The 23,168-nt window shown below is 43.6% G+C and overlaps 2 protein-coding genes across 50 annotated transcripts in view; both read right to left on the bottom strand.

Moving 5' to 3' along the window:
* The window catches only part of PPFIA4 (PTPRF interacting protein alpha 4), a 52,703-nt gene extending 50,786 nt beyond the window's left edge, over nt 1–1,917 (bottom strand). For all 44 annotated transcript variants that reach the window (XM_078003097.1, XM_078003116.1, XM_078003145.1 and 41 more), the window contains exon 1: nt 1,813–1,917. The gene's annotated coding sequence lies outside the window, so the exon portion shown is untranslated. The remainder of the gene's footprint in view (nt 1–1,812) is intronic.
* A 1,769-nt stretch (nt 1,918–3,686) lies between these two features.
* TMEM183A (transmembrane protein 183A) lies at nt 3,687–22,014 on the bottom strand. 6 transcript variants are annotated; one of them, XM_028840564.2, is made up of 8 exons: nt 21,811–22,014; nt 21,524–21,613; nt 20,591–20,758; nt 13,485–13,644; nt 12,391–12,571; nt 9,938–10,018; nt 7,585–7,732; nt 3,687–5,684 (listed from the first exon to the last, which is right to left on the bottom strand). In XM_028840564.2, exons 1-8 carry the CDS (start codon nt 21,917–21,919, stop codon nt 5,590–5,592), a joined length of 1,032 nt encoding a protein of 343 aa, XP_028696397.1. In that variant the 5' UTR covers nt 21,920–22,014; the 3' UTR covers nt 3,687–5,589. The 6 variants fall into 6 exon arrangements, with proteins under 6 accessions (XP_028696397.1, XP_014974114.1, XP_028696424.1 ...); XM_015118628.3 differs by having other exon boundaries at nt 7,585–7,740; nt 13,485–13,641; XM_028840591.2 differs by having other exon boundaries at nt 13,485–13,641.
* Nucleotides 22,015–23,168: the final 1,154 nt, after the last annotated feature.

Here is a 23,168-nt window from a genome sequence, read left to right as displayed (position 1 = left end):
ACTCATTCTCTTGCCTAGCTCTAGCTCTGCCATCCTCGGAGGCTCCATGAGGAACTACAAGCCATCCCTGACAACTCTTTTCAACTCTTAAGATTTCAGCAATCAACTCAGAGACGAGACCCAGGAGCCTGGCTGCCTGCCATGCCCTGCCCCTCCAGCCCTCCTTTACAGCCCAGCAGCCAGACCTCATGCACTGCACAGTTCTGACATCATGACATGCTCAGCAGCACAAACCCCAACCCCACTGGATAAGAATTCCCTTCCACGCCCTCCTCCCCCACACTCTTCCATCTTCCAGAGATGGCGTCTCCCACAACGCAGAGTGTCTAGGACATTCTTGGCCCCCAATAACCATTTTGTCATTCACTATCTCCTTACTTGGAGATACCATTTATCCCAGGAAGCCTCCTCAAACCTCAGGACAAAATCTGAGAAAATAACCAAGGAAAATCATTCAAGCTGCCCTTTTGCTTAGGCAGCTTCCCTGGGACTACCTGGCCAGTTAATAGTGGTAGGGGGTGTGTAGGCTACAGTCTAGTTCAGACAGCTGCTTGAAAGTACGTGGACACAGTTCTTTCTTTTTCTAATCCAACAGTAATGTAACAGAATGGGGGTGGGGGGTGAGGGAGGTGTTAACAGAATACCTACTATGTGTGCCTACTATGTGTACCTTTCAGCTGCTCCGTGGCTGTAAATTGCCTTCAGAAGACCTAGCACCGAGCATAGTATCCGGCAGATAGTAGGTGTCCAATAAATGTTTGCTGGATGTTGAACAAAGTACTAGGTACCAGATCCAACAACTCTGGAAAGGACTATGGGAAATCCCCGGAACCTGGCTCCTGGAGAGGACCCTTAAGCGCACACCAGGAGGGGATCTCCCTGCTAAGCAAAGGCTCCTTAACCACTTGCTCCCCACACAGAACGGCCTCAACTCTTCCGCTCCTCTGATGGAAACTACCAGCACACCTCTCCTCAAAGGTGACATCAGCGCCTAGTGGCACCTTGTCCTGGATCCCTCTTCCTTCTCAAAAAAAAACCACCTACACCATGTCTCCAAGTCCTCCAACCCGACCTCTCTCTTCCCACCCACCATCAAAACCTCAAAATCTGTGCTAGAAAACATCCCTACTGCGTGGACGTAAGTCAGCACCCCACTCCCACCCTCCAGTTCAGGCACCTCTATTCCAGCCCTCTTTTCCTGTTGCGCCCACCCCTGTCGCCACCCCCACCAGGCCTCGGGTTGGCCGCTCCTTCCACCCCACCGCCCTGGCACTGCGGAGATGGGGGCATCTCTGGCACAGACTGAGGCTGGCAGTTCGAGGAATGGAGAGCTAGCAACAGGAACAGGGGTGCTATGAGGAACGCGGGAAGGATTAAGACCCCCGCGAAGAGCGAAGACCTCAGCTCCTCAGAAGCGCGTCCCCAAAGGAGTGGGGTTAGCCTTGGAGCCGAGAGGCGCTTTTTCTGACTCTCCTGGAGGGGAAATGGGGGCGCAGTCTGCTCCGTTCCCACCGGGAGACTCGCCAACTCGGCCCCCTCCCCCGAAGCCGATGGAGCAGAGGGCGCACCCCACACCCTCCCCGCAGATCGGGCATCGCCCCCATCTTCACCCCCAAGGGCACAGGGCACCGCAAAGGCTGGCGAGGGGCGGCGGGGGGGAGCCGTACCGACGCCTGCCGGAGACAGCACATGGGGAGTCAAAAAGGGCTGTTTCCTGAGGCACGATAGACGAGACCCCTCCCCAAACTGTCGAGGGGAGTTGGAGGTGGGGAAAAGACGCATCCTACCCCAGTCCAAGCTCTGGGCGCTCACCTGCCTGCAAATGCCGAAGGCCAGGCAGCTAGGCTCGGAGGCAGCAGGGAGCCGCCCCCGACCGGTGCAGACCGACACGTCCTAGAACCGAGCCGGCGCCGAGGTAGCTGCAACCTCCGCCGCCCAAGCGCCCGGCCGCGAAGCCCCGCCCCCTTCCTCCGTGGACAACCCCCCCCAGGCTCCGCCCCCTGGGCGGGGCCGGGCTGCCGCGCCCGAGGCCACGCCTCCCGCCCCCAAGCGCCTCCGGTCCCGGCACGTGACGAGAGCGCCGCTTTGAGGCTGCGCGCCATCTTGGTTCAGCCTCGGAGGTGGCAAAGTGCCAGGGTTTTACCCTGCAGGAGGGTCTCAGGTCACAGGAGTGCTGCCAACATTCTGCCCCCTCCCTCTGAACTCGCCCCTGTTCCGAGTCTAACAGCCTGTTCCCTAAATTGGCCTTAGTCTCGGCCTTGTAATTGTTGTCAATAGTTTGCCACCTTTCACGCTTGCTCTCTCCTGCCCATTACTTGCTTTTCTTTTGATCGCACCCGTTTTTTAAGTGGGGAAACTTGATATCCAGATACTACATCTGTAGTATGCAGTTCAGTGAATTGTGTCGCTTGCCTTCAGGCACCTGGCTGTTCTAACACTGTTACTACAAAATGGTTTGTCTATTACATATACATAGTATGAAAACAAGTCTCAAATGCCAGAATTACTGACTGACAAATTTTAGCTAAGCCTCTCCATTTTCCTGAATTGCTCCCTTACCCTGCCCCCTGTGGCTATTAATGCATCTTTTCCATCTGCTTTGTGAAGTTTCATCACAGTGTGCCTACTCAATCCTTTACCAATACCCAGTAAGCACCACTAAAAGTGTGAACAATTTCTATATACATGCAATGTGTTCACGTGTATGTATTTATAGACATATACACAGCATGTTCTGTATCAGCAGCAAATGCCATAGCTGAGATCAATGACACATACAACCTTCTCTCATTTAACTTCCACCCTATATATTCACCATTTGGCATAATTTCCTTGCGTCTCTTTGAAGACAGGGAAATCTGGGTAATTCTGATCTGAGGGGTGGTAAGTGAAGCTAAATTGGTGACTTTGAACAACACAGCCTTCAACTGCATAGGGCCACTTACATGCAGATTTTCTTCCTTCCCCGCCACCCCTGAGACAGCAAGACTACCCCTCCTCTTCTTACTCGTCAGCCTGCTCAACATGATGACCCACTTAATGAACAGTAAAGATATTTTCTCTTCTTTATGATTTTCTTCATAACATTTTTTTCTCTAGCTTATTTTATTGTAATAAGGTATATACTACATATACAAAATACACATTAATCAACTGTTTGTGTTATCAATAAGGCTTCCAGTCAACAGCACACTACTGAGTTTTGGGGCAGTCAAAAGTTATAGCAGATTTTCAACTGTGTGAGAGGGTCTGCATCCGTAACTCTCACAGTGTTCAAGGGTCAATTTATGTTGCTTGACTGACAGAGCAAAATCCCGGTATATATTTATATATATATGTTATATATTTATATATATGTAATATATAACATATACATATGTTAAGTTATAAAGCTGTTTTTAACCTGTAGTCCAGAAAGTTCCAATTCTTCTTTGGGTGGTCTGGGGTCCTCACCAAAAGGAAATCCCTGAGACACTTCACGTCCTGTCACTAACAAAGCATGCATCATGCTAGAAACAGCAACTCAGTCAATGCAGAGGAAGGCTGAAGCCAAGATACACTGATAACACATTTTACCAAGTGTTTGTCAATATTATGCTGAGAGAAGAGAGCTGAGGCAGTATCTAGTACTGTATCTGTCACTGTACCATGGAATTTGACACAAAAAACTCAGAGCTGAGTCAGAATACAATTATTAAGCCAAATTTATTTCACCCCCTTTTTAAAGGTACTCCTAAGCGGGGAACAATGCACCAAGACACTCCTGCTCCATGGCATCTTTAGTTCAGGCAACCAGGCAGGGACTGTGCTTCTCTCCTCCTGCCTCAAAGAGGCAACTTTTCATTGTAGAGATTTGCAAAGTGCTCATTGTCCTTAGGCTTTTTGTCTGTTATCACTTAAATGCCCAAATTCTGTTTTTGACCGACCCAGGCTCACTCTTGTATTACCACCCTCAACGTGGGATAGGGTTAGCTGTTAGGAGCAAAATTAAGCAGATGCTTTCTAAGAATATTCCTGGGGAAGATGGTAAGGAAAAAAAAAACCCGCAAATTTAGCAGTTTGCCTCAAAGATTCTCCTCCACAAGATTTTCATTTTTAAAGAATATTGTCTTAATGCCCACCTCCTGGCAATATCCAGGTAATATCCAGCTCACTGGTTAATTTTGGATGTTGGAGGATGGGAGGAGAGACAAGCAGCAAGGTTTTCCTCTTAGCAAAACAGAAAAATGTTTGTGATCCTCTTCTCAGAGTACACCTGAACAACAGGAGTCATCTGAACAGGAGGACATAAGCATTTCTGCATGAAGACCAGGCTTCTGTAGGCACACAGGATGACGGCAGAAGCAGCACAGTACAGGGCAGAGCAAAGTCGCTAAGTGCTTATGGTTCAAGAGGCTGGTTTCAACATGCAATGCATTTTGTTAATGACATTTTAGCATAATAAATGCCTTTCTAACAGTTCAATGAAAGTGTCACTATCCTTCCTGAAATAGCTTTCTTGGTTTTACATTTCACTTAGAAATAACATATTTAAAATATCATTTCATCAATCTTCTATACTTTTTCGGCTGATTAGAATAAGGTATATACCACAATCAACTTTTCACTTACCCTTTTACTTTTTTTTTTATCTATGTACACTCTCCCTTTTACCCTTTTACCACCATCTACCACAAGAAAAATGAGACTCATCTTTTTAAATTGTGGTATAACAAAAAGACCTGGGTCAGAATCCTGGCTCTGCCTTTACTGGTGTTATAGGTATAATCACTAATTCTGCTTTCTCAACCATAAAATGGGAATAATACCACCTACCTTGCAAGACTGTAAGAAGTTGAGATACTATGTAAAGTTCCTAGTATAGTACCAAGGGTATAAAGTCATCATCATCACTATCAACCTCATGCAAGAAATACCTAAAATCCAAAACTGGCAAAAGAAAATGTATGCAATAAATATCACAAATTATTTTTTTAAAAAGATACACAAGTCAATCTGGTAAGATTCTGAAAACCCTGTCACCTGCTTTATTTCTGAAGAAGGGTAAAGGGAGAAGGGAAAATATTCACTTGAATTTGAGGGGCAGCTAAACTGGAAGCAACAATTTCAGGCCTCTAAGGTTCCTCTAATCCATAAGGGAATGCTGAAACTTCCTTGTTTGGAGATTCAAAGAGTTTAATTTTTCCCTAGAGCAAGATCAACAATTTTCACTGGGATAAAAGAATAAAGAACAAACTCAATAGCACCAAATGGGGTTTTAACACAGAAAACAGGGCCACTCCTTTTAAATGCAAATTTTTACATTAAAATATGTTTATAAATCATAGTAGTTGTTCTTCCTCTTGATTCAACATTTCTCCCTCCCCTAACAGGAGCCCTAGAACCTGAAGAGCATGTACATTACTAACCAGATATACAATCCAGCCGCCCCGTCCAAACTGGAATCTGATTACTAATGGACTAGACTCAGGGCTGCCCCAAGGGATAGGCAGCAGTAACTATGCTCTCAGGGAGAATGGGTACTGAGGGTGCCACCAGTCAAAGAGCCGAACGCTGTGCACTGGGTCCAGGATGACTTGCACACCCTGCTCACTGCGCAGTTTCCGACCACCATGGACAGGGGAATCTTGGAACACCAGTCTCACTCGATGATGCCGCATGTCCGTGCTCACATTGATAGTAAACTGAAATGGAAAAGCAGATTCAGTATCCAACTTACACAACCTTGGTTTCCAACAGCTCACTCCGAAATGAAATAGTCCACACTAATTTACACTGGCTACGTCACAAGATTAATCTCTAAATTATAACACGAACATCTTTTTTTTTTTTTTTTTTTTTTTTGAGAAAGGACCTCGTTCTGTTGCCCAGGCTGTAGTGCAGTGATGTGATCTTGGCTCGCTGCAACCTCCACCTCCCGGGATCAAACAATTCTCATGCCTCAGCCTCCCGAGTAGCTAGGAATACAGGTGTGCACCACCATGACCAGCTAATTTTTGTATTTTTAGTAGAGACAGTGTTTTGCCACGTTGGCCAGGCGGGTCTCAAACTCCTGACCTCAGGTGATCTTCCCACCTCAGCCTCCCAAAGTGCTGGGATTACAGGAGTGAGCCACCACACCCAGCCAACCTTTAAAGATACAAAAAATTAAGGACAATATTATAAGGCCTTCTCAGCTTCAGGTTTAAACTATGCTAAAGAAAGCCTCACTAATGAGCACTTTGGAAGGCCAAGACAGGCAGATCGTCTGAGGTCAGGAGTTTGAGACCAGCCTGACCAAACCCCATTTCTACTAAAAATACAAAAATTAGCTGGGTGTGGTGGCGGGCACCTGTAATCCCAGCTACTTCGGAGGCAGAGGCAGGAGAATCCCTTGAAACCGAGAGACAGAGGTTGCGGTGAGCCGAGACTGCGCACCATGGCACTCCAGCCTGGACTACAAAGCAAGACTCTTGTCTCAAAAAAAAAAAAAACTGCATATATGACACAATCTCAATTATACAAAATTATTTAAGACAGAGTACGTACATATTAACAGACACATTAAGAGAACAGTTCCCAAAAGATAAACTGCAGTTATAGGATAGTGAAAGTCTAAGTCACCTTTACTTTGTCAGTATATTTATGTATTATTTAAAGTCATTTACCATTAAAAAAAAAGTTACTTTCATTGTGGAAGGGTTACCTCATGTATCTCTGAATGTAAGCCTAAGATACAGAGAAGACAAATTACATGAACTCTCCAGCTGCCAAGCCAATGAAAAAATTTTAAAACCTGGAAAAATATGCCAGAGGCACATACATTGTTTACTAATTACTGGCCAAGCCTTGAACAGTGATAATATCACACAAAGGACAGAGCTGAGCCGGTCACTCTATATTTTAATATCTCATTTGTAACCCCTTATGCATGCCTCAAGGTCCTGACATACAGTGCTCATGTATATATCTCATCATTCTTCCTAATAGGATAATGTTTCTCAATCATTAATGACCACTACACATGAAAATGCAAAAACATTCCCTTTCCTACAATGAAGAAAAGAAGGTAAAATATTCTCAGATATAATTAACGTCTCCACAAATCTGTCTGTTGCTAATATACAGGACTGATTTCAAACTTTTTTTTTTTTAAAGATACTTTCCTTCATGGTTAAACTCACAAATATCCTTCAAACCTCAGATATAGCAAAAGTCTATAAAAAAGCTGAAGGCAGTGGCTCACACCTATAATTTCAGCACTTGGGAGGCCGACGTGGAAGAACTGCTTGAGACTAGGAGTCTGAGACCAGCCTCAGCAACGCTGTGAGACACCCATTGCAACAAAAAATAAAAATTAGCCAGGGATGGTGGTGCGCATGTGTAGTCCTAACTACTTGGGAGGCTGAAGCAAGAGGATAGCTTAAGCCCAGGAGTTTTAGGTTGCAGTGAGCGATGATTCTATCACTGCACTTCAGCCTGAGTGACAGAGTGAGACCATGTCTCTTTAAAAAAAAAAAAAAAAAAAGAGCTGTGGTTCACCTCCTTTCAGAATAAAAAACAAAAAAAAAAGAGCTGAGAATGACATCCTGAGTCCCTACTTACCAGAGTAAATATCATTCCCATGACAATCGGAATAAAGATGAAATTGAGGGTCGTGACCTGCAGTAGGCAGCAGTCCTGGTCTGGATTGGTATGAACATCTTCGTACTGAACGGGAGGCTGCAATCCTCCTGTACACTTGCTCTTTAACCTAGGGGACTAAAGAGAACTAAGAATTAACCCAATGGCTTAGAAGAAATGTATATGGCTCTAAGAGTCTACCAAAGAAAATCCTATGGCTCAACTAAAGCTAGTGAGATACATTTTTCCGTTATCTCCTCTCTCTTTATATATGTTTCTATACAGAGATCAAAGAAAATCTACCCTTTGAAAGAAGGGGAAATACATTTGGATGAGCGGGTTTATACTTCATTTAGATGGTATCCCTTGCCATCTGACAAGAAATGGAAACTTACAGCCTCTACCAGAGGTTCTACAATGTTTGAAAGATTGCAAATTCCTTGTAACTTGTCAGACTCCAAAGAACATCTGCTGTACAAAAGGGAAGGAAGCAGAAGTGGCCACCTAATTCCAGACCCCATAAAACAAAGGAATCACAAGTCTCGGAACTAAAGGAAATCTCAGCATTCACTTTCCTGCAGTAATCCTACTGTCTGCTTCTAGTCACATTTCACCACTGCTAAGACTGCCTCTCAATTCCTTCTCAGAAAGGTCTATGGTGGACTTACTACCAATGTCTAATGAATACCACAGACTGTGCAGATCTTATCAAATGCAAAATATGAGAACTAAAATTCTTCCCCAGAACCATGTTTTTGAAATAAATAAGAAAATAAGGTTTACTTTAACTACAAACTTATCTGTAACCCACCTGCCATCACGTGAGGAATAATAGTATTTGTGTCTCATCAGTGAGACACTAAGTAGAGGAGACAAGTGAAAACACCTCCCTTCCCACCTCACCCCCGCACCCCCCACCCCACCCCACTCCATGTGTTTTCACCTGTCTCCTCTACTGAGAAATGGGTTTATGGGTTTCTATAAACCGATTGCCATATCTGCTCATAATTCCACATAAGAATATAGGGTGATCATAATTACACCTAATAATACAGCTGTCCTTTGAGTAATACTGTCACTGTTCAAGGCCTGGCCAGTAATCAGATTAGTAAACAATGTGTGTGCCTCTGGCATAATTTTTCCAGGTTTTAAAAAATTTTCATTGGCTTGGCAACTGGAGAGTTCATGTAATTTGTCTTCTGTCTCTTAGGCTTACATTCAGAGATACATGAGGCTTCCCCCTCCATAATGAAAGCTTTTTTCAATGGTAAATAAGTTTAAATAATACATAAATATATTGACAAAGTAAAGGTGACTTAAGACTTCTGCTATCCTGTAATGGCAATTAATCTTTTGGGAACTATTCTTTTAATATGTTCTCTCAACATTTATACGTCACTCGTAAATAATTCAGCATATACTTACATATAACCACATTATCATTATCACCCATAAGAAAATTAACAATTATTTCATATTATCCATAGCACATTCTGATTTCCTAAATTGCCCCAAAATGTCTTTTATAGCTTTGTTCACTTATCCAGGATCCACTCAAGATTTACTCTTTGCAGTAGGTTGTTATCCTTGTCTTTCAATACAACATAGTTTTTGTTTTCATGGCATTTCGGGTTGAGTATCCTTTATTCGAAATGCTTAGGGCCAGAAGTGTTCCCGATTTTTTCAGATTTTGGAATATTTGCATTATACCAGTTGAGCATCTGAAATCCACAACCCCAAAATCCAAAATGCTCCAAAAGGCATTTTCTTTGAGCATCATGTTGGCACTCAGAAAGTTTCAGATTATGAGGCATTTCAGATTTTGGATTTTTAGGCTATATACTGTTTGATTTTAGTAAGGCAATTTCATGTCCAGTGTTATGATTTGAACGTTTATGTCTCCTCCAAAATTCATGTGGACACCTAATCTCCAACACAACAGTATTAAGAGGTAGGGCCTTTAGGAGGTGACCTACTGGGGAGGCCCTCCCTCATGAATGGGATTAAAGCCTTTATAAGAGAGTCTCCACACTAAGTTCAGCCCCTTTTGGCATTCCACTTTCCACCATGTGAGGACAAAGTGTTCCTTCCCTCTGAAGGACACAATCAGACACTATCTTGGAAGCAAAGGGACCAGGCCCTCACCAAACACCAAACCTGCAAAGAATTTGGACTTCCCAGTCGTCAGAACTGTGAAGAAATAAAGTTCTGTTCTTTTTTTAAGTTACCCAGAGTCTGTGGTACTGTTATAGCCGCACAAACAGACTAAGAAAGATATCTAGGAAAATCTCTTAGAACAAGGTGTTATCTGAAAAACAAAGAGAAGACCACATACCTGTTTTTTGAACTTGAAGTTGAATTCCCACATTGGTTCCTGTCTGTTCCCAACAATCTTTCTGCACCAGAAAAGTAAGCACTATAAGAAAGTAAAAATAAAATAAACCAAGAAAAAGAAAAAGAAAAAAATCAAAATACACTAATCAAAATAATCAGCAAAAACCTTTCTGTTTGACAGCTCTAAAGCCAGCCACAGTCCCAATGCTGAGATTTTACTTTGGCACAGATAGACTCCCAAGTTGACACTGGTTCAACATAAAAACAGACAATCCCAGGGCTGTTCAATAAGGAGAGGAGGGACCAATATAAGTCAACCTCAGAGGTTACTGACATCAACCCCTATTGTTCTTATCTTCAAAGACAGAAACGTGGTATCTAGAAACTGGGGCATCCTCTCTGATTCAGCAGGCTAATCCTCTACATTAAAATGTAAGGAGAGCCAGCAGCCACCAGGCAAGATGATACAAGGCCATAAGGTAGGCAGAGAGGCTGGCCCTATAATAGAAGCAAACTGCTCAGGACCCTCTGGGAGCAGACAGCCAGTAAGGAAACTACAGAGCTAGGCTGAATTCTGTCTAGAATAAGCCCCTCAGTGAAAGCCAGGCTACAGCTAGGGTTAAGCACAAGAAGTGAAGTACCTCCCAGGGGATAAGGGGTGGGTCGTCCGCCGTGCCAGCTGTCCTGCCCTTCAGACATGCCCTGTACGTCCTGCTGTTCCATCAAAATTAATGGGCTTGGCTTTAAGGGGAAAACACTTCTGCTGCCATCACAACGGCTCCAGTGTCCCACACAAGCTATGCTACTGAAAAGAGAGAGAGGGGGAATCAAATACGAAAAGCTGGAGTCCAGGAACATGGGACAACTTCCTTTAGGCATGCTGGCAACTCCCTGAATGCCACGCAATCATGGGTATACAAGTGGCAAGGCCAAGCATGGGACACCTGCCACTGCAGGCCCCACACCCTCTTCAGAAGATCTCTAACAAGGCACAAAAGCAGCAGCCAGATGGCCTGGGCTTACTATCTGGATTAAGACCTTAGTTTTCATTCTACTTTGGCTTTTTACAGTCACTTTAAAAAAATTAATAGACAATGATAAGAATATGAAGATAGGGGTATTTTAGAATTTAGGCAGTAGCACTTGCATTGTGCACTGGAGCCGCTAAGATGTGTCAAGCATGAGGAGTTTGCCCAATGCTGCTCTGCTCCCAGCAATTGATTCACTCCTGGCATGGCTAACTTTCGGATGATCCCCACACTCACCACAGTTAATATGATACTATCAAATGTTTTGGGGGAAAGGGACACTGTAAATGTGAGAAGATACACTGTCCACTCATATTACAGGCAGAAGCAGCTGCTGGGTGAAATCCTACTCTCCTGGCATTCTACTCCTTCTCTAAATCCACCAGTTAGCATGATATTAAATTGAGCTCAGCCAATGGCCCTGACCACCTCAGTTTACAAGGCTGGGGGGAACCTCGATAATCTTGAAATCAATAGTACCCTTTTAATTAATATGTATCAGGTAGAATGGGATCACCCTAGAGCTAAACTGGGGGAGAAGAATCATTATATAAAGTCCAATACCATAAAAACAAACTACAAGAGAATGGGAAATGCTATGGAACATCAGATTTGAGGTAGGAACAGAGTAACCTTGTTTGGCAAAGATGATTTAGTAATTTTACCAGGGAGGAGAAAAAGAGAGAATGGACCAAAGGCTAGTAGACATATTTACAAATCAGAAGAATGACAAGAGACTTGAATATAAATGTATGAATATAAAATATCAGGGAAATCCTGAGATAAAAAGAGCCTAGAACACAGAAAGAACTTGAGAGAACTAAGGTTTATGAATCAGGGTACCTTATAGTCTATGAGATGACCTACCAGAGCCTGGCAATAGTCTGGCACAGGGCACTTCCAAATGCTACAGAAGTCAAGTCTACACCAGAATCCTTTAAGAAGGTCAACAATAAAGGGGAATCCCTGATGTCAAGGTTGCATTAGAAAGAGAAAAATAGTGAGACGTTCACGTCATACCTCTGTACCGTGATTTAAAGCCCCTCTTAAAAATTACAGCATACATCTACCATTTCAGTTATGCTCTTCCTAGCCCCTACATGTACCCCTACATGTACAAAGGGGTCCAATGTACAATGTATGAAAATAAATTAAAATAAAAAGAATAAAGAATAATAATAAAATAAAAAGAATAAAGAATACACTAAAAGCACCGGAAAGCTTTAAGGTAAGTATAAGATAAGCCAGCTAGCACAGCAGAAAGGTCTTGGAGAAGTGAAATCTCTGAGCCCTGAAAGTTTACATTAGTCCCTTAGTAGCCTGGGACCTACACCCCTCCCCATCAAGGAAGTTGGAGACAAGCCATGATAACAGGCCTACCATACAAGAGTCCATTAGTCAAACCCCAACACAAATTCTCACTTACTTTGGAATTCTTTAATGTGCTGGGGGTGCTTTCTGGAATGGCTGGATTCTTGGAGATTCGAGCAGCAAATGGCTCATACATATGGTACAGAGATCGGATCACACAAGCCCGGAGACAGCGCAGCTTCTCCATTGACTCTGGTCGCAGACGCAAAGGCAGGGAAGCATCCAGCGTGTAGTGCCTGAAACATGACACATTACTCCTACCAATATGTGACCTGTCTCTCCTGCTCTAGGTCAGTCTCCTAAGACTCCTGGTCTCTGTATGAACTTTACTGCACTATTCCACTGGCCAGTAGGTAGCTTGTCCCCAGTGCTACTTGACCTCTTGGCAACTTTTACGTCTTTGCCTTGTAATCCTGCAGTTCACCATCCATTTTTAAAGTTGAAATCCTCACTTTTTTCCTGAACACAAGAGTAAACTCTGACTTGGTATCAGTATATTATGCTTTAACTGCTCAAAGAGAACCTGTCCTAGAGGAACCTATACTGGAGAAGAGCCACCAGGTTCTCCTGTCAGGTCTACAATGAGTTCTCTACTCCTTTCTACTTCAACATTCTTTCCCACCACAGCCTGACAGTTTACAATTGTCACTACACTTCCACACCTAGCATCAAAAATGAGCCCTTTTACTAATCACATAATTTACCTACTCCTCACCACTACAACTATACATAAGGCTGCATAAGTACAAAAACTGTGTGATACTTAAAGATGACTAGCAAATCAAAGCAACACCTAATCCAGCTGGAAAGATGAGCAGATAGGCATCTGCAGCTTTGAACATTCTAGCTAAAATAAGCCTCTGAAGAAAAGTCAAAGACAGTTCTCTCTGGGACTTGAAGCAAGACGTTTTGCTGAAACTGGATACTGGAGTGGGGAAGGAGGCAACCACATGGAAGACAATTACCTGGATAATAAATAATATCAAATTTAAATTAGAGAGGAGCTCAAGGAGTCCAAAGCTGGGTCATGCCCAGACAACATGGAGTAGAGAAAGTGAAAAGAGGTCACCATCCAGTGAGTAGCTCCAAATCACAAACAGTAATGAAATCAGCTACACAGATAAAAGAGTGAGGTCTCTGTGGTCGCACCTTCGGTACAACCTGGTCCAAAAGGCAGCAGTGCAAGTGACAGTCCAGGCATTCTTACAAATCAGGGAAAAATTCACAATGTCCTCAGGACGGATATAGGAGGCCAGCAACAGCCAAATATCCATGGGATACTCTTCTCCTCCAGCCCCGTCCAGTTCTTCTGAAACAGAAAAAAGAATAATCTCTGATCTTCTACATACATATCTGAAGATACTCGTTCATTTCATTTCTCCCAAGGATTGCACAGTTAAGAAAATGGTTTTAAATAGGTCCACGGAAGCGCTTCAAACTTATCATTTCCTGCTCATCCTAGCTGCTGGAAACTTTTACCTCCTGTTGCCCAAGTAAATAGGTTTTGTTCTTAAGGCCTTTACTTAACAACTATCGGCAATACCATTCTGAAGTTTTACTTTTTTTTTGAGACAGAGTCTCACTCTGTTGCCCAGGCTGGAATACAGTGGTACAATCTCAGCTCAGTACAACCTCCGCCTCCCAGGATCAAGCGATTCTCATGCCTCAGCCACCAGAGTAGCTAGGACTACAGGCATGCTCCACCGCACCCAGCTAATTTTTTAGTAGAGATGGGGTTTCACCATGTTGACCAGGCTGGTCTCGAACTCCTGGCCTCAAGTGATCCACCCGCCTCGGCGTCCCAAAGCCCTGGGATTACTGGCGTGAGTCACTGCACCTGGCCATCATTTTGAAGTTTCAAAAGTGCCTTTGCACACATTGTATCATTCAACTCTAATAATTCTTCAATAGAATAAGAAAAATATTATTGCACCCGTTTTACTAATAAGAAAAAAAAAACCTTGTCACTCAAAGGAAATAGAACCAAGATTTTCTGACTCCGAATTTCAGCTTTATGCTATTAAGCCCTGCTCTTGGTTTCTCTTAAGTCTCCACCCACTAAACATTTTCAGTCGGGAAAAAAACAAAATTGACTTTAGGATGGTATAGGGAGGCTGGGCACAGTGGCTCATGCCTATAATCCCAGCACTTTGGGAGGCCAAGGCAGGCGGATCACGAGGTCAAGAGATTGAGACCATCCTCATGGTGAAACTCTTGTCTCTACTAAAAATACAAAAATCAGCTGGGCATGGTGGCACATGCCTGTAATCCCAGCTACTTGGGAGGCTGAGGCAAGAGAATCGCTTGAACCGGTAGGTGGAGGTTGCAGTGAGCTGAGATGGCACTACTGCACTCCAGCCTGGGTGACAGAGTGAGATTCTATCTCAAAAAAAAAAAAAAAAAAAGGATGGTATGAGGAAATCTCAAAGTACAAATTAAATTAAAAAAACAGATAAGTTACAGTGCATTCTCATTACACACAACTACCTGTAAACATGTTTCTTCTAGTTTCTCCTTGTTTCACTGCAAGTTTGACCTATGATCCTTGCCAGAGACACCTAGTCATTCTTTAACAACATATCCATGCTGGGTGCAATGGCTCACGCCTGTAATCCCAGTACTTTGGGAGGCCAAGGCAGGTGGATCACGAGGTCAGGAGTTCAAGATCAGCCTGGCCAAGATGGTGAAACCCCGTCTCTACTAAAACTACAAAAAAATTAGCTGGGCGTGGCGGTGGGCGCCTGTAATCCCAGCTACTTGGGAGGCTGAGGCAGAGAACTGCTTAAACCTGGGAGGCGGAGGATGCAGTGAGCCAAGATCATGCCACTGCACTCTAGTCTGGGTGACAGAGTGAAACTCCATCTCAAGGAAAAAAAAAAAAAGTATCCCTATCTCTTCCTTCTTCACTCATTAGTGTTAATTCTCCTGACCTTGATGTCTACTATACTTCTCAGGTTCAGTTAATACACATGCTTTGTAAACATAACCTGAATCTGAGCTAATCCTAACCCTAACCCTTATTTCAAACCTAGTCCTAGAACTATCCTAAAATTATCAGCTTTCTTCCTTCCTGGGGAAAAAGCCCTAACACCATCTCCCCAAAGTTGCCCCTGCTTTTCTAGCTAACTACTTCCCACAACTCTATGATTAGATCAAGTTCTTTGGCTAGGTTCTTCACAACAGAGACCCAATATGTCTAAAACATCATCTTTTCTAATTCTTATCCCTCTTATAATCTCCAGTAATCATGCAAGACTCAGTCTACCATGTCCAGGCCCCACTTTCTTCCATATTACCTCTTCTCTCTCTGAAAGAGAAGGCAAATGACAGTTAAAATTTCCTCTATTGTGGCTGACTGCAGTGGCTCGTGCCTGTAATCTCAACACTTTGAGAGGCCAAGGTGGGAGGATGGCTTGAGCCCAGGAGTTCAAGATCGGCTTGGGCAACACAGTCTCTATAAAAAAACTTAAAAATTAGCCAGCCATGGTGGTACATGCCTGTAGTCTCAGCTACTCAGGAGGCTGAGGTGCAAGGATCAATCAAGCCCAGGATGTCGAGGCTGCAGTGAGCCATGACTGCACCACTGCAATCCAGCCTGGGCAACAGAGTGAGTCCCTGTCTCAAAAATCCAAAACAAAAACCAAAAAAACAAACAAAAATTTCCTCTACTGAGACCCATAAGGACTTTTACAAAGCAGAGTACTATCAAAAATTTTGTCTTTAGAGACAAAATTTAGTAAACAATGAAGAACTGTCAGTGTTTTATACATAATTATTAAATGAGTTTTCAAAACGAAGTAAATAGAATCAGTAAATGAAAGCTTCATGGAGGTAAGTCATGAAGGACATGAAGAATTTTGACAGGCATAGGTTAAGAGGAAAAGCATGTCAAGTGAATAAATGCTAACACGAAACCAAGGGACTCAGAAAAGCAAAACATGTGAGAACAGTAAACAGAAAAGTCTAACAAGATTTTAATGACATTGAGAAATTACTGTTAAGTCTTTTAGATGTGATAATGGTATTTTAAAAAAGATAACTACTAAGATATTTACAGAGATGATGATGGTATATCTGGAAATTGTTTCAAAATAACCCAGCGTGTGTGTGTGTGTGTGTGTGTGTGTGTGTGTGTGTGTGTGTGTGTGTGTTGGGGTGGTGGAGTAATGGCTGAAGTAAAATAACCCAGCGTGTGTGTGTGTGTGTGTGTGTGTGTGTGTTGGGGTGGGGGAGTAATGGCTGAAGTAAAAATGGCCAGCGTGTGTGTGTGTGTGTGTGTGTGTGTGTTGGGGTGGGGGAGTAATGGCTGAAGTAAAAATGGCCAGCGTGTGTGTGTGTGTGTGTGTGTGTGTGTGTGTGTGTGTGTTGGGGTGGGGGAGTAATGGCTGAAGTAAAAATGGCCAGCGTGTGTGTGTGTGTGTGTGTGTGTGTGTGTGTGTGTGTGTGTTGGGGTGGGGGAGTAATGGCTGAAGTAAAAATGGCCGTGAATTGATAGCATATAAAAACAAAATGGTAATTTAAAAAAGAAAGAGAAAAAAAACTTTTTTTTTTTTTTGAGACGGAGTCTGGCTCTGTCACCCAGGCTGGAGTGCAGTGGCTGGATCTCAGCTCACTGCAAGCTCCGCCTCCTGGGTTCACGCCATTCTCCTGCCTCAGCCTCTCAAGTAGCTGGGACTACAGGCACCCGCCACCTTGCCCGGCTAATTTTTTGTATTTTTTAGTAGAGATGAAAAAAAAACTTTTTAATAGCCATGAGTTGATCACTGTTGAAGCTGGGTTAATAGTTATATGGAGTTATAATCAGACTATTCTCTCTTCTTCTACATGTGTCATTAAAAAAAAGGCTTTTTAAAAAAAGAAGAAAAATACATTACACCTGCTAAAATAATAAAATAAAAAGAAATCTAAAAGGAAAAAAAAAAAGACCAGTCTGATGGAATGGAGAACCCTAACGGAGGTAAAGTAGAATAAGGAAGTAAAATATGAATTATGGTTAAGAGCCTGTAAGCCACAAATCATATATCTGGTAAGTGACTGGTAATCTGAATAGACAAAGAAGTCTTACAATTCAGTATTAAAAAGACAGCTGGGTGCGGTGGCTCACATCTGTAAACCCAACACTTTGGGAGGCCGAGGCAGGTGGATCACCTGAGGTCTGAAGTTCGAGATCGAGACCAGCCTGACCAGTATGGAGAAATCCCATCTCTATTAAAAATACAAAAAATTAGCTGGGCACGGTGGCGCATGCCTGTAATCCCAGCTACTCGGGAGGCTGAGGCAGGGGAATTGCTTGAACCTGGGCAGCAGAGGTTGCGGTGAGCCGAGATCACGCCATTGCACTCCAGCCTGGTCAACAAGAGCGAAACTCCATCTCAAAAAATTTTTAAAAAAATAATAAGATAATCCAATTTAAAATGGGCAAATATCATTAGCCATAGGGAAATGCAAATCAAAACCACAAGGAGACAAATACTAATCCACATCCACTATAATTTAAAAAGTCAGACAATAATAAGTGTTGGTAAGGATGTAGAGAAACTGCAACTCTTATATACTGCTGGTGGAAATATAAAACGATGCACACACTTTGGAAAATGGTTTGGCAATTCCTCAAAAAGTTAAACAGAGAGTTTCTGTATAATACAGCAATTTCACTCCTATCTAACCAAAAATGAAAAAACCTACGTCCACAGAAAAATTTGTCCATGAATGTTCATAGCAGCAAACAAAAAGGAATAAAAAAGAATGAGATACTGATACATGCATAGTATGGATGAACCTTGAGAACATTATGCTAAATGAAAGAAGCTACATGCAAAAGACTATATATTGTATGACTCCATTTACACGAAGTGTCAGAATAGGTGAATCTGTAGAGACAGAAAGTAGATTAGTGGTTTCCAAGGACTGGAGGAGGGTTTAGAATGAGAAGGGATGCTAATAAGTATGGGGTTTCTTTTTAGAGTAATGGAAATGTTCTAAACTTAGACCATGTTGATGGTTGCACAACTCTGTGAATATGCTAAAACCACTGAATTGTACACTTTAAAGGAATAAATTTTATCTCAATTTTTTCTTAAGTCTAAGCCATTCTGTGGAACAAGTCCAAAACAAGATAAATCCCTAATAGAATGGTGATAAGTAGCAAGTTTTTTTTTTTGTTTTTTTTTTTTTTTTTTTGAGACGGAGTCTCGCTCTGTTGCCCAGGCTGGAGTGCAATGGCCAGATCTCAGCTCACTGCAAGTTCCGCCTCCCGGGTTTACGCCATTCTCCTGCCTCAGCCTCCGGAGTAGCTGGGACTACAGGCGCCCGCCACCTCGCCCGGCTAGTTTTTTGTATTTTTTTAGTAGAGACAGGGTTTCACCGGGTTAGCCAGGATGGTCTCGATCTCCTGACCTCGTGATCCGCCCGTCTCGGCCTCCCATAGTGCTGGGATTACAGGCTTGAGCCACCGCGCCCGGCCAAGTAGCAACTTTTAAGTTAAAAATTAAGGACAAATAAGTATGAAGAATGTCAATACTGGCTGAGTATCCCTCATCAGAAACGCTCAGGACCAGAAGTGTTTCAGATTTTGGCTTTTTCCGCATTTTGGAATATCCTGACTGTACTTATTGGTTGAGCAGCCCTAATCAAAAATCAGAAATCCGAAGTGCTCCAATAAGCATTTCCTTTTAGCATCATGTCAGTGCTCCAAAAATTTCAAATTTTGGAGCTTTTCAGATTTGGAATGCTCAACCTGTATTAATTTTTGGATCCTGAAAAAGAGGAATATGACTAACAATAACTGGAGTAATTCCAAAGCAATCATACCATTAATTTCATTAACTTATTACTTCAATATACTTTAACAAATAAAAATATCTATTATCTGATTCTCAGGTACAGGTGAAAGTACTGGTAAATCTGAGACCAAAAATACATACATCATTTATTATTATGATGATTTTTTTTTTTTGAGACAGAGTCTCACTCTGTCACCAGGCTGGAGTGTAGTGGCACAATGTGATGGCTCACTCTAACCTCCGCCTCCCAGGATCAAGCAATTCTCCTGCCTCAGCCTCCCGAGTAGTTGGGACTACAGGTGCACACCATCACATCCAGCTAATGTTTGTATTTTTAGTAGAGACAGGGTTTCACCATATTGGCCAAGCTGGTCTCAAACTCCTGACCTTGTGATCTGCCCACCTCGGCCTCCCAAAGGGCTGGGATTACAGGTGTGAGCCACTGCGCCCAGTCTCACTATTTCACCTAAACGCAGCTGATCATCAGAACCACTTTAGCTTTAATAATTCTGGGCTAAGCATGGTAGCTTATGCCTATAATCCCAGCACTTTGGGAGGCCGAGGTGGGTGGACTGCTTGAGCCCAGGAGCTCAAAACCAACCTAAGCAACATAGTGAGACCCCCGTCTCTACAAAAAATAGAAAAAATTAGCAGGCATGATGACATGGCACCTGTAGTCCCAGCTACTCAAAAGATGGGTGAATCACTTAAGCCCGGGAAGTCAAGGCTGCAGTGTGCCATGATCTTGCCACTACACTCCAGCCTGGGCAAGAGAGCAAAACCTTGTCTCAAAAAAAAAAAATTCTGAGTTCCATCCCAAGAGATTCTGACTCATTAAGTCTGGAGGAAAACCCAGAATCTGAATGATGGTTTGGCACATTATATACCATCAGTTTACTATTCTTTGCTTCATTTGTGTACATTTCATTGCCATTAGGATATTTAAAAAATCACCTACTTTTCTATTTCCCACAGTAGTTACTAGACATGAAGCAGACATTACTAATTGTAGAGCACTTAAAAGCCCATGATAATGTCTATGTTTGTGTGTAACAAAACTTGTAACATAAAATCCACATATTTGGGAAAACATTTTTTGGTTACATCTCTGCTTCCTTACAGTAACATTCAGAAATCCAGAAATGCAAAGGCCTTTTATTTCCACATTGCCATGTGGGTTTTTAACCTGATAATAACATGTTCTCAATGAAGGGCTACTATAGTCCAGTTCACAGTTCCAGAACTCTATAACACATACTAATCTCTTTCCCTCTCGAATTCAGACAAAAGAAAAAAGAAAGCCCAAGTGTATTAAATCCTGTCCCACTACCAAGGTTCTTGTGGAGAGCCAAGTTTTCTTCAAACTCTCCTGGTATCACCTCTTATACCTCCTCCTGTGCTACCGGGAAAGTAACATCTTCAATTTGTCGCCACAGGCAGGTCTAATAAACCAAAAGAGAGCAAGCTCCATACCTTTGTGCCTCTTGCTTTTCTTTTTTCTGGAGACAGTTCTCTCATGGATGCTTTCCTCCTGGGCATCCATCTCATCACTGCTGTCGATGATGTCACAGGGCTCACCAGCCCCAGAAAGAGCTTCCTCTGCAGGAACCTGAGAGGCTTCCAAGCCACAAAGAGATTTTACTAGAAGAAAATAAGAGAAGAATGAGATGGCACACAGCTCCACCCAGAAATACAAACAACTTAGCCAAGGTATCAGCATCCATTCAGGAAAGGGGGGATAAAAACATCGTGAGAGAGAAAAGTGAGAATCTATCACCAAAAAAAATAAAGATTTTAGTATTTTAAATACAAAAAAGAAAGGAAAGTAATGGGCAAACTGACTCCAAAGTTGCAGAAACTCCTTTTTTCAGCCCTGAAGAAAAAAGGTGTGCACAATTTTTCCACTATAAACCCTGCAAGATACAAGATGATTTGTATTCTCTTAAGTTCTACAGAGAAATGTTTGAGACAAATTGAATCCAATTTAGCCCTGGTCCTGAGCTGGAGGCAGTAGGTGTCATAAAATACAAGTCTCAGCCCCATGAGTGAACAGACTGAAAGCAAGAGAAACACCGAAAAGGAAAAGAACACTCCAAGGTTATTAAACAAGGAAGCAAACTGCAGAGTAAAATATATGTGAACTACAGCAAAGAGATTACCCAAGAACAATGCAGTGGAAACTAGAGTATGCAAACATGTTTTTAAATGCAAAGAAAGAAAGAAAATACTTCTGCTGCAGAAACTGCTACTCTTGACTAATCCTCCTCCGCCCCCAATATATAAGTTAACATTGACAAGAGCAAACACGGTTACAGGAAGACGACTGAAGGATTGCAAGAAAAACAAAATAAAATGCCTAGTTCTGTCTTCGCGGCATGAGTCTTTAAAGGCTCGCGCAAAGCTTACCTTCCTGCTGAACAGCGTTGGCTACCGCTTTCTTGACTCGTCCAGACCTCACGACCGCCGGATCCGAGTTGGCGTAATCCGCCACGGTCACTGCAACACAGCACCAACCCTCAAGGAAGAGGCCTTCTCTCGTCAGCGTCTTCCCCGCCAAAGACCTCCTCCTCGCTGCAGGCCCCCGGACCAAGCCGCCCTCCAGCTGCGGACAAACGCGCTCACCTCCGCACGGTCCAGCCCCCTCCCAGCCGCCAGCCCCAAAATGTTTCGGCGCCCCTGCCCCCCTAACCTACCTCGGCCGGAGCAGGCGTCGTGGGCCCGGAACTTGAGTCGCTTTCCTCTCTTGGGCATGGCGACCGTATCCGGGCGAGGCCTGCCTAGCGGGCCGGGCCCCCGGGCCATGTCTCCGGCCGGAGAACCGGCCACGGGAGCCGCAGGCCAGCTCCGCCCGGCTCCGCGGCCATCCCACACCGGAGGCCGCTAACTCTCGCGAGAACATAGGTCCGGGGTCCGAGTCGCTTTGGCGGACGACGCCGCTCTACGCGAACCAATCATCGCCAGGTGCAAGGGTACGTCATCATTCGGCACCCGCGAAGCAAGCTGGGTCCAGGTTCCAGGTAGAGAGACAGCTGTTGTGCTGGGTGGTGTCGGGTATTGCCGTAACTCGTGTGAGACGAACGGTGTCTCAGACCCGGAGCCCACACCTGTGTTGATTAGAATTGAGAGTTTACATCCTGGTCTCTGGGATTCTTCATAGTAACTCCTCTGTCCACACTCCAGGTCCACGTCAGCACCAAAATGCGTATACACTGTCATCTTCGTGCTCTATCTCGGACCACAGAGACTGAGCGCCTGCTAGTCCAACATAGGTCTGTAAGAGTCTTCACTCTGTGTTACGAAAGCTATAAATAAATTTCTGAATTCTCAAAATAGGAGGAGTTCTTCAAAGTTTCCAATCTATCACCATGTAAGGTTAGCCGAGAGAAAGGACGAGAGAGAGACCCGCGATCAGGCGAGGAAGTTTATTAACTTGCCGGCTGCTACACGACAGACAGAGGAGGCACCCCTGAGCTTACAAAATGAGGGTTTTATATGGGGGAAAGAGACCCTGGGGTTGTTTGCTGGTTAATTTTGCCACATATTACCTTGTGACGTTTATTACAGGAGGGTGTAGGTAAAATTTGTTTATGCTTCCCACCGCCTCCCCGTGCGGTCCGGATGGTTTGTAATTGGGGTTTATTGCAGCAAGGTCTGATAAGTGAAGTCTGCTGGCTTCGTAAGGGCTTAGAAGTGTAAAGAGGCTTGGGGGAGGAAAAGAGTTGTAGAGCATTAGGGGGAGGGGTGGACAGCACGGAAGGGTTTGGGGGAAGTGTCGGCAGTACCAAGAAGCTTTTTGGGCAGTTTGTTCCTAACACACCGTCCCTCCAAAAAACTACTAGAAGCATCCATGAAAAACTATCGCAGAGGCAAGAAGGTCACTTGAGTCCGGGAGGTCGAGGCTGCAGTGGGCCATTATTGTGCCACTGCACTCCAGCCTGGGCGACAGAGCGAGAACCTGCCTCAAAAAAAGAGGAAAAAAAGAAAAAATAACGTCTTTCCTTTGTGTTGAGACAAAAGCGAGTCACTGAGTGAAGGTTACAGAACTGTAAGG

This window comes from Macaca mulatta, chromosome 1 (assembly GCF_049350105.2).
Source record: "Macaca mulatta isolate MMU2019108-1 chromosome 1, T2T-MMU8v2.0, whole genome shotgun sequence".
NCBI classification, from domain to species: domain Eukaryota; kingdom Metazoa; phylum Chordata; class Mammalia; order Primates; family Cercopithecidae; genus Macaca; species Macaca mulatta.
The sequence above is the reverse complement of the archived record's forward strand: the minus strand, read 5'-3'. Positions and strand labels throughout refer to the sequence as shown.

Coding starts and splice junctions, on each gene's coding strand:
- TMEM183A (NM_001266281.1), bottom strand. CDS start 21,919: ATGGCCCGGGGGCCCGGCCCGCTAGGCAGGCCTCGCCCGGATACGGTC. Junction 13,645..20,590: donor GAAAAGCAAGAGGCACAAAG/GTATGGAGCTTG, acceptor TTTCTGTTTCAG/AAGAACTGGACGGGGCTGGA. Junction 10,019..12,390: donor GCACATTAAAGAATTCCAAA/GTAAGTGAGAAT, acceptor ACTTTCTTATAG/TGCTTACTTTTCTGGTGCAG.